We start from the raw sequence: 10,943 nt of genomic DNA on the forward strand, positions 1-10,943 counted from the left end.
TCAGAGACCCACCTGCCTCTGCCTCCCAAGTGCTGGGATCAAAGGTGTGCACCACCACTCCCAGATCCCCTTTATGTTTGGAATATGAAATGTCCCTGACAGGTTCATAGTGCTATTTTGGGAGGTGCTGGAAACCTGAGGAGGAGGAGCCTCACTGGAAGAAACAGGTCACTGAGGACATGCCATGAAGGGCTATAGATCTTGCCCCCAGCCCCTCTCACCAGTAAGTAGGTGAGCAGCTTTGTTCCACAACACATTCCTGTGACCAGGTTGGGCCTCATTGCCATGCTTATAGCAAGGAGCCAGCCAACTAGGACTAAAACTGCTGAGCCTGTGAGCCAAAATCAACCTTTCTATCCAATGATGGAAAGTCTAACATATCCCTGGTAATATCTCCTGTGACCCTACAATACCCCCACTCTCCCAGGCATCCTCACTTCCCCGTGAGAGGCCTTCTCTGAGATCTGTGACACACTAGCCCCCTCCAGGTATTCTTGTCAGCCCACCATGCCATTCCCACTGTAGCTCCACACATGCTCCCCTGTAAACTCCTTAAACCTCTCCAGTTCTTCCACACATCTGTCTAGAATTGACACACATAGAACTGCTGGGTCCCTGGTCCCAAGGCCCTGGCCCTTGCAGAGGTAAATGCCAGAAGGGGAAGGACCTACAGGATAGCATGAGGGCTATGCCGTCCCTCATTCCTCCCTCTCTCCCACTGGTGCTTTGTTCCTGTCAGGCACTGAGATCAGTTTCCTTCCCTGGGGATGGGACCAGGTTTCCACATGTATTTGTCTGAATTATGGGATGGAGTCAATGGTGGGAGTAAGCTTGGGCTTCCCTATGAATGGAGCATTGGGGTAAGAATGGAGGATCCCTGTGTACTTGAACAATGTTGAGAGAGTGAAGGACTGAGGCCTGGAACAGATGAGGATTCAGAACAGTGAAAATTCAGACAGTATCAGATGGGAAAATCCACACCCTTCCTCTCCTTCTCCATTCTGATTCTAGAGATAGGTTCTCAGCTCCTGTGCCTAGTGACTGGCTCTTGTTTCTATGGAAACTGTTGTTCGCCTACTCTAAGCCCCCTTCCCCATCATTCTGGACAAAGACTCCCCTCCCCTCCCCCAAGCCATCCCGCCCCTTCCCCCTCTTCCCCAGCAAGCAGGACAGAAGAGTCAAGTCTGGCAAGTTCTGGGCAGAAGGATGCAGCAAGAAGGTGTGGAGCCTGCCTACGCTACTGGCAGAGCCAGTGGGCCTGTCGCTGGAGGCCAGGAGGAGGCCTGGGAGTTTGGAAAGGAAAAGGAGCAGGTGCTGGCTAAGCAACAGCAGAGCCTGTAGGGAGAGGCAGGTGCCCAGGGCCTAGGCAGGGGCATCCTAGGGTAAGATGCAAAGAGAACTGCTGCCCTAGGCCAGCAGGGAAGCAGAAATGGAGCCATTCCGTCCAGGGCTACACACGTGCAGTGCCCTTCTGTAGGTTCCCTGCCTCCAGTTCCTAAGGAGAAAAGTCTGGCTACAAACTAAGGAAGGGAGCTGCCTCGACAGCAGGAAAACCTGGTCCTAGGCCAGCATCACCTCAAACTGAGCTGTAAGAGGAGGCCTGGATGAGTCTCACCATCTCAGCACATCTCTTAAACAAAAGTCAACACTTTCCTCAAGCCAGCTTTCTCCATGTGTCAAATTATTTAAATGAATCCTCACAAGCAATTTTTTTTAAGATAGGGTCCCCTTATAACCCCAGCTGGCCTGGAACTTGGTGTGTAGACCAGGCTGGATCTCACAGAGCTCCACCTGCCTCTGTCTCCTGAGTGCTCAGATTAAAGGTGTACGCCACTATGCCTAGCTCACAAGCAACTTTTGACCTACATAAATTGGTTATCTCCATCTCAAATTATTGTAGCGCAGCACAGAGAAGTTAAGTAACTTGCTCATTTTCACACAGCTATTAGTTGCTAAGCTGGAACACAAACCCAAGTGCAGGCCTGACCTCAATTACAAAGCTTCTGTAGGTAGGTGTGCTGGCAAGCATGTGCCAGTGTGGGTGTGGGTGTGTGGGCTTGCACAGTGAGCAGAAGGCTCTCCTCAGTCTGCCTCCTTCAACAGACAGTTGTCGAAGAGCAAGAGAGCTGTGTAAATGCCGGGTGCAACTGCAGCTTACTCTGGGAAGGACAGAGGCAGCCCCATCATTAGCCTGATTTGTGCTTAGACCCAGCGTCAGCCCTGCAGGGCCACCCCCATGGTCCCCGCCTTAGGCTCACCTGTGTAGCCTTCTCGACATAGGCAGGTGTAACCGCCCTCACGGGTGCGGCAGCGCCCGTGAGGTCCACAAGGCCTTGAGTAACAGAGGTCTACCTCGGTCTCACAGTAGTCGCCTGTGAAGCCTGGTGGGCAGCGACAGCGCAGCCCCCCGACGGGGTGGATGGGCCGGAAGAGCACGGACGAGGAAGCGATGAAGGGCGCTGAGGAATCGAAGCGCAGTACTGACACGCAGCGCATGTAGTTTTCACAGGGCTCACGCAGACAGATGTTGTCATCGAAGGGGAGCACGCGCTGCGCAGAGATGGCTGTGAGCAGGCTCCGGTTGAGGTACAGGCGCTCCTGCAGGTCCTCCGAGGGCAGGAAGGGCGGCCCGCCACCAGGTCCTGGTGGCTGACCCACTGACAGGCTCACGTTGAGGATATGTCCACCTGGGGCATCAGTATCCCGCTGCACATTGAAGACCACCACGTGATCTGGGGGTGTGGCCAATGTGGCTGCAACAGCCTGAATGAAGAGTCCCAGGAGTGGTGACAGAAAGCGCTCAGGGGACATGTCTTCCAGGCGCAGTGTGATGCTGTGTGTGAGCATCTCGTCTGTGATGATGGTGACACGCAGTGAGCACTGGGCTGTCACACTGTGCACACCGTCTGCAGAGAAGCAACAGTGAGTCAGTATCGTTGGGTGTAGGTAGGAAGAGCAGAGGTTCCAAGTCATAGACCCTGGCCTTGGGCAGAAGAGTGGAGTAGGCCCTGTATGTTAGCATCAGGGGACTGGAGCGCTAGGAGGAGGTTGCACTAGGGGGAGCACTTAGAGGAAGATCAGGAGGAGGGAGCACCAGAGAGGGAGCACTGGAAGAGAACGTACCAGAAAGAGGGAGCACCAGAAAACACTATGAAGAAGGAGCAAGTAAATTGAAGTCCAGCCCACACCCTGCAAGGTACCCAAGAAACACTCCTTTTCCTAACTGACATAAAGGTAGCCAGTGAGACATGTCACTTGTGGGCAAGTCACTCCTTGAGAGGTCAGGCCCACAGGTGCTTAAGGAGATGAACCTTTTCAAAAATGTTCTTCACATACTTTCCCAATATCCCCTGGCACAATGCATGAACTGCCTTCCAATGTTTGTGCCTCTTGTCCTACTCCAGTGTAAGTCCTGCCCCTGAGACCAGTCTCTGGGCTTCTTTGCCCAAGAACTGTTTTTTGCTTACTTTCCTGCAGGGCCCAGAGCACCATGAGAGATCCATCCCCCACCCCTCACTCTCTACATCTCAACACCACCATGACCCTGGGGAGGTCTGGCCATGTTCCTCACTCTACCACTATAGCAGGTTGGGAGTGGAAGGTGAACTGAGTCAACTGGCCACCAGGGCTCCCTCCCACTCAGCCCCATGGCTGCTTCCATGCAAGCCTGTGTCCCCATAGCAACACCTCAGACAAAACCTTCTTCCAGTCCAACTCTGGCTAGCCTGGGGGACCAAACCCCAGGAAATTCAGCTGAGCCACCTTAACCAGTGGCAGTACCACCTATTGCTCCATGCTGGATAACAGGCAAGTGGAGGGGGTAATCTGAGCAGAGACAGAAAAGCCGGGCAACTTCCACAAGAAGACCCTGAGCCCCACCTGTCTGTCTTCTAACACTAGTGCCTCTAAGTTACTCATCACCCACTTGGCTCACCACATTGTACCCCTAGGGCCTGCCTGCCTGCCTGCCCGCAGGCGGCACACTCACTTATAAACAGCTAAGTACCAACACACTCACTGGTGTCTCAGTCCACCCACACACCCAAAGCTCAGAAATACCATACGCACCTGAATGCGCATACACATGAGAATGGGTTTTAGCTTAAAAATGAAAGCTGAGGGCCTCAGGGAAGGGGAAATGGGTTGGAAGAGCTATAGGGGATATTCCCATTTTTATTTAATACAATGCCTTACACATAGTTCAGTAAAAACTAGGATGCCAAGGAGAACCTACTCAGTGCACGGTACAGAAAAGGGTCTTAAAAACACAGCAGAAGCTCCAATTAGATGCAGAAAATGGCACCCAAGCAGGAATGGGGCTGGAGGTGCCAAGGTGGACATATGAGAGGGATATGGGAATCTATTTTGTATATGCCTCATCTTCCTGAAGTGGTTGACTACCTTGAGCAGTTCAGTTGAGCCAGGGCAGGCTGAAGGCAGATACTCATCTCAGCCGTGCCCTAGCCTACTGCTTACCTGCCCTCTAACCTCACTGCTATGGCCTGCTTGATCTGGCCATCATTTACTTCTGCTCTGCCCAGGCTATCAAGACAGCACAGTCTTCCAAGTCTAACCTGCCCCAAGTTCCCCCTGATGATTAGACTCCTTTGCCTCCTTTCAGAAGCTGACACTCAAGCCCAGGGCTAGAGCAGGAGCTGATGATGCTCCCTCCAGGGAGAAAGCAACAGAGGACTTTCTACACATAGTGCTCCTAGACCAATGAGCAAGGGAAGCCATGCCATCCCCCAGCCCTGGGAACAAACACTCCTCCATGGGTCCCCTCCATCAGCCCAGGCCCTGTCTGTGCCCCTCTCCCAGCATGTCTCTGTTGCTTCCCATCTGGTCTACCATCTGTGGCCACCTGCCCCCTCTGCTATTGTCCCCACCCCAGTAGCCAACATACTCTCTTTCCTTCCTCTTTGTCCCTCTTTCCTGCCTTGACCTGGATCATCCCTCAGGTGCAAAGGCTGGTTGGGAACCGGAGTGGCGGGTGCATTGCCTGAATTGTCGTAGACAGAAGAGTGAGCTGAGGTAGGCTCTGACACAGAAACCACCACCTGGACCTAGGCCTCAGCCAGCTACACCTGGGAAAGTGCCAGAATCAGACTCATAGTCTCTCTTCTTCTGGCAGAGGCTCTGCTGTCTGGTGGGTGGGCAGGCCTTGGGCAAGCCCTCCTGTGTGTCTGAGGAAGGCAACAGCAGGGACTATTTGGGCTGTAGGGAGCCATCAAGCCCAGGCTGGGGCAGCTGCAGCCATAGGGAAGAGGAGAAGACAGAAAGGTCTAAACACAGACATCAACAGGGGAAGACAAAAGCCCAGGAAAAGAGCCAACAGAGAAGGAAATGAGAGCAAAGGAAAGATACACAGGAGCTGGAGGAGAGGGTGATAGACAGGCAGTGCAGGAGGGTCCCCATGGGCAGGGTGGGAAGGAGGAGACAAAGAACCAGAGGAGGAAAACAAAGGGGCAGTGGGTGTCAGTTCCCTTCACCCAGCCTCCTAAACTTTGGGGTTGCCATGGTGACTGCCTCTAAGGGTCAGGACTGAGGGGGAAGGGGGCAAGGGCCGAAGGGCTAGCTAGCCACAGCTGCCCTAGGTGCTGCCCCAGCCTTCCCCTCTAGTCTAGGGGACTGTGGGTTGGGGCTGTGCCCTGGTAGGAAAGCAAAGGTTGAGTGGGGCTTTCCTCCACCCTGTCCCTTGGTGTCCGGCCTCACTAGTAGGCTAGGGGTGGAGGGCAGGAGGCAGAGGCCTTTCTCCTGCCTCTAGTACACAGATAAGAATACCCCTGTCTTGAGAATACCCTCTCGGAGGGGGACTAAAGTTTCAGGAGGCTCAAAGCCTGATCCACAGCCTTCGAAAGTTCATTTTCTCTGGTCCTCCAGGCCACCTGAGGGGTGGGCCCAGGAAGCATCTGTCAAGCAAGAAGCATGGGCAGGAAGGGGGTTGAAGCCTTCTTCCCTTCCCTGATATGTGAAGGCTTCCAGGAGTGGGATGCCTGGACCCACCCCTGGAAGGGTCAATAACAGTTTCTACCTCTCAAGGTCCCAGGGAGATGCTTGGCTCCTGAATCTGAGTGCCTTGTCTTGCATCCTTAGAGCTGACAGAAAGGATAGAGCACTGTCACCCAATCTTGCTTTCCTCCCCCAGTCCTGCTGTCTGAGGCGTCTGCAGGCTGAGCGCTTGGCCAAGCAGCAGGAATGCTCAGCCTGGGTTCTGGCCAGGCTCCCACGCCCCTGAGAGTCTGTTCTCTCCCCACCAGATCAGGGCCCTTGGAGTCTCTGCCCTCAAAGCTCAGTAGTCCTGGTGCACTCAGGCCTCCCTGCTGGTTTTCCTGAAACTAAGCTGGTCATGGCCAGCAGGGAAGGCTTAGCACCCTAAGAATAGCCAAGGGGAAATGGGGGGCCCAGAAGACCTATCTGTCCTGGCTTCTTTGCAGCCCCTCCCCCAAGCCAGACCCCAACCGAGGAGTCTGTGACAGTGGGGTCTGTTTGGACAGAGACAATGAGCACTGGCCTTACTTCCTGTGGGAGCTCTGAAGGGGGAGCCAAGTCAGGCTCTTTCTGCCTGGAGGGAAAAGAATGCACAAGACAAAGTTCATGTCAGACGGTCCTGTTGCTCAGCTGGGAGACAGAGGGGGCTACAAGAGGACTGTAGGGTCCTGACCCTTCATGGAACCCTGTTCCCTTGTAGCTCTCTGCCCTGCCAGAGGCTATGTGAGATCACAGGACCATCCTAATGAGGGTGACTGGGTGCTGAGGGGCCAGCTTGACTCTGCTCTCCTGGTCAAGGTCCTCCCGCCCCCACCCCACTCTCCTGGCCTCTCAGTCTTCCACCCGCCTTTTTTTACAATTCTTGGCAGCCATAGCCAGGGCAGCCTCACAACACTTCCCCTACCACGTCACAGGCTGGTAGGCAGGGGGCAGCCAACCGAAGCAGCCCATAACTGCCTGGGGTGGCAGGCACCTGCCCCAGTTGCCAGGATTCCTGGGGTTACTTCCCAAGCTGCTTTCTTGGCCTCTGGGCCAGCCACCAGGCAGAGCTGGGTCACCAGCTCCACCTCCAATGGTTTCCCAGGCCTCCATCAAGGGCTATTCCCACCCCAACATCACTGAGTCCTTCCTTACCTGACACCAGCACGCTCATGATGGCCTCCAGGGGTCGGTTGTTGTCCAGTGCCCGGCTCAGCCTCAGCTCTCCTGTGGAGGCATTGAGCAGGACCAGGCTGAGTTCATTCCCCCGCTCAAAGCTGTATGTCAGGCTGTCTGAGATATCTGGGTCATGGGCAGGCACACGGCCTATGGCACCCCCAGGAAAGCTGCTTGAGCGGTTGGTGACATAGTTGTTGAAAAGGATCTCAAAGTTGCCCAGCACAGGTGGGTTGTCATTGCGGTCAAGGAGGCGGACGTGGACAGTAGCCCTGCTCACCAGAGGAGCTGACGTAGCCTGGATGACCAGGACATATTCAGGCCGGTCTTCATAGTCCAAGTCCACCAGGGCAGTCAGCTCCCCAGAGAAGATGTCCAGTTGAAAGACCTCAGGGATATTGCCTTCCACAATCTGGTACATGATCTGAGCATTGGTCCCTTCATCTGGATCAGTGGCTGTGACCCGGGCCACAGCCAGTCCAATAGGGCTGTTCTCTTCCACAAACACATCAAATTCATCTTGTTCAAAGACAGGTGGATTGTCATTCACATCCAACACAGTAACTGTCACTTCCATGGGTGTGCGGGCTGGGGGCATCCCCTTGTCTACTGCATATGCTTGTAAGATGTACTGGGCCACATTCTCACGATCCAGCCTCCGTAGCGTCCGCACAATGCCTGATGTGGACTCTACAATAAAGTCACCATCTCCATCATTCCCTCCTTGGAAGGTGTAGAAGACCCTGCCATTAAGACCAGAGTCACGATCAGTGGCCGAGATCTGCAAGACACTGGTGAAGGGGGGTACATCTTCATAGACACTACCCTGGTAGGAATCCCGCAGAAACTGAGGGGCATTGTCATTCACATCATTCACCAGAATCTCCAGGTAGGTGGTGTCAGACTTCTGTGGAATGCCGTTGTCCCGAGCAGTGATGGCCAGGGTGTAAGACACCTGGTCTTCATAGTCTAGCTCAGCCTGGGTGGTGACAGCCCCTGTGTCTGCATCAATGCGGAACTGGGGAATGCTGTCCTCCATAAAGTAGGTGATTCGGGCATTCTCACCTGTGTCTTCATCCGTAGCACTGATCAGCACTACTGTGGTACCTGCTGGCCGGTCTTCGTTAACATTCACCGTATAGTGGGAGCTCTGGAAGACTGGTCGATGGGTGTTGGCATCAGTGACATTCACCACAATCTGTGCTGTGTCCTGCCTTGTGCCGTCAGAAGCAGTCACAGCCAGCACATACTGCCGCTCAAGTTTGTAGTCCAGTGGTAAGGCAAGGGAAACCAGTCCACCACCACTTTGGCTGGTGATGGAGAAGCGGTTGCGGGTATTCCCACTGGTGATCTGGTAGGTGATGACACTGTGGGCATCACGATCCACAGCAGACACTGTCACCACACTGGTGCCCACGGCTGCATCCTCGTTGAGCCGCACTGTGTACTCTGCCTGGGTAAAGGTTGGGTTGTTGTCATTGACATCCAGGATGGTCACACTGACACTGGCAGAGGCAGTGAGTGCAGGGGTGCCATGGTCTCGGGCTTCTACACCAAAGCTATAGAAATCAACCTCCTCCCGGTCCAACTCAGCAGCCACAGAGATCCAGCCTGTACCATTGTTGATGGTGAAGGGGAAGTCATGCCCAACTCCAGCCAGGCTATATTCAAGGCGGGCATTGTCACCAGCATCAGCATCGATTGCCTGGACATGAAGGACCAGGTAGCCTAAAGGGACACTCTCCAGAACAGTAGCCTGGAAGGGGGTGCTGACAAAGATGGGGGCATTATCATTGATATCCAAAACTTGCACTGTTACTAGGCCAGAGACATTGGAGAGTGGAGGCCGGCCACCATCCTGTGCCCGGACCCGTAGTGTGTACTCTTTGGTCGTCTCATAGTCAAGTGGGCTTACCACATCCAGGGCCCCAGTCTGAGCATCCAGATAGAACTGTCCCCGAGCATTGCCACTCATGATGCTATAGTGCACCAGGGCATTGCTGCCCTTGTCTCGATCTGAGGCTGTGACACGGAGCACTGGGGCTCCTGGGGTCACATCCTCCCGCACCTGAACGACATAACGCTTCTCACTAAACTGGGGTGCATTGTCATTGTCATCTTCCACAGATAGGAAAACAGCAGCAGTGGAACTCCGAGGACCTGGGTCCCGACCCTGGTCACTTGCCTCCACTGTCAACTTGTAAGATTCCACCTCCTCTCGATCCACAGGGCCACGGGTTCGGATCACACCAGAGCGAGGGTCAATCTCAAAGACTTCTGAGGAGCTACCTACAGCCCCATCCAGCAGGCGGTACAGAATGTTGGCATTAGGAGGGGCATCACCATCTGTGGCCCTGACTGTCAGTACCTCATAGCCAACCTCCAGGTTCTCCCTGAGGCTCTCCTTGTATTCCTGCTGCTCAAAAACAGGATCATGATCATTGGTGTCAGTTACCAAGATGGTAAGTGTGGCTAGGGCACTCCTTCGGGGCATGCCATGATCCTGTGCAGTGACCCTGAAGACATGGGTGCTCTTGGTCTCACGATCCAGCTCCTCCGCTGTGGTGACAGCACCGGTGACTGGGTCCAAGGAGAAGAAGTGATTGGAGCGGCTATCGAAGAGGGCATCCATGGTGTACTCAAGCCGACCTGCTTCACCCTCATCTGGATCGATGGCCCGTAAAGATGCAACAGAGGTTCCTGCTGGCTGGTTCTCTGGCACTGTGGCCTGGTAGCTGGGAGGCTGGAACTGAGGGGCTGTATTCACATTTCTTTTCCTACGCCCACCCATAAATTCCTCTGGTGGTCTTTCCCCAAACCTGGGCCCTGGGGCCTGTGCCAGCTTGCAGGACTGGCATCTCAGCCGTGGGGCCTTTAAGCAAGGGTGCTCTTGAGGCAGGGTCAGCTTGCCTTGTGGAGAAAGGTGTCCTCCAATACCCAGGAGACGACAGCTCCAGGAACAGCCTTCAGGGGCCGGCGGAAGAGGAATATGGGCCCCTGATTCTGGACACCAGACCCTCAGGCCATCGTGGTGGGGCACTAGGTGGCCAGTCAGCTCAGTTCCCGCATCTCTGCAGCGGCTGGTGTAGAGCCAGAGGTTCGAAGAGGAGGCTGGGCACAGCCAGCCCACGGGGGCGCAGGCCCCAGAGGAGCCGCGACCCCCGGACCCCAGGGAACGACAGGGCCCCACTTGGTCTCCCAGTAGTGGCGGCAACAGCAGCAACAGCAGCAGCGGTAGCGGTGGCAGCGGCGTTGGGAGGGTGGCGCTGGCGGCCGGGCTCCGCATCTCTCCCAGTTCCCGGCCCCCGGGTCAACAGCCGCGGCGGCTCCTCCTCCGGCTCCTGGCGGCCCCGCCGCGCCTCATGCCCGGGCCGGGGCGCCGGTCGCCGGGGGCCACCTGTGCGTCCAGCGGGGCCTGTGCCTGGATGGCTCGGCGGGGCCGCGCACAGACCCTTCCGATGCGCCCAGCTTGCTCTGCTCCAGGGGCCCGGCCCGCGCCCGGGTCACCGCGACCCCCGCCCGCTCACACTGCGCGTCCACCTGCGCTACGGGCGCTCGCCACCTGCACCCGCGGGCCCCAAGGTGCGGCTGGCCCTACCGGTCCCCGGGCCCCGAGCCCCAGGGTGTCCCCTCCACCCGTGTGGGATCGCCCACCTGCGCCTGCGGAGCCGCGAGCCCGGCCCCGGCCCCGGCCCAGCCACCCCCGACCGCTCTGCGTCACCCGCTCGCGCCCCGCGTCCCCGCCGCGGCTGTCGCCTGTCGCCGCGGCCCCGGGCCCAGACCCGCGTTCCCTCGCCTCC

The 10,943-nt window shown here is 56.1% G+C and overlaps 1 protein-coding gene across 1 annotated transcript in view; it reads right to left on the reverse strand.

Moving 5' to 3' along the window:
* Celsr2 (cadherin EGF LAG seven-pass G-type receptor 2) overlaps window positions 1-10,597 on the reverse strand; it is a 23,930-nt gene extending 13,333 nt beyond the window's left edge. Inside the window, exons 1-2 of the mRNA XM_008850401.2 lie at window positions 7,123-10,597; window positions 2,259-2,906 (exon numbers count right to left, since the gene is read on the reverse strand). Coding sequence (XP_008848623.1) covers window positions 2,259-2,906; window positions 7,123-10,429 — 3,955 coding nt within the window. The 5' untranslated portion in view covers window positions 10,430-10,597. The remainder of the gene's footprint in view (window positions 1-2,258; window positions 2,907-7,122) is intronic.
* Window positions 10,598-10,943: the final 346 nt, after the last annotated feature.

The sequence above is a fragment of the Nannospalax galili genome, unplaced genomic scaffold (genome assembly GCF_000622305.1).
Source record: "Nannospalax galili isolate Female #2095 unplaced genomic scaffold, S.galili_v1.0 scaffold5, whole genome shotgun sequence".
NCBI classification, from domain to species: Eukaryota; Metazoa; Chordata; class Mammalia; order Rodentia; family Spalacidae; genus Nannospalax; species Nannospalax galili.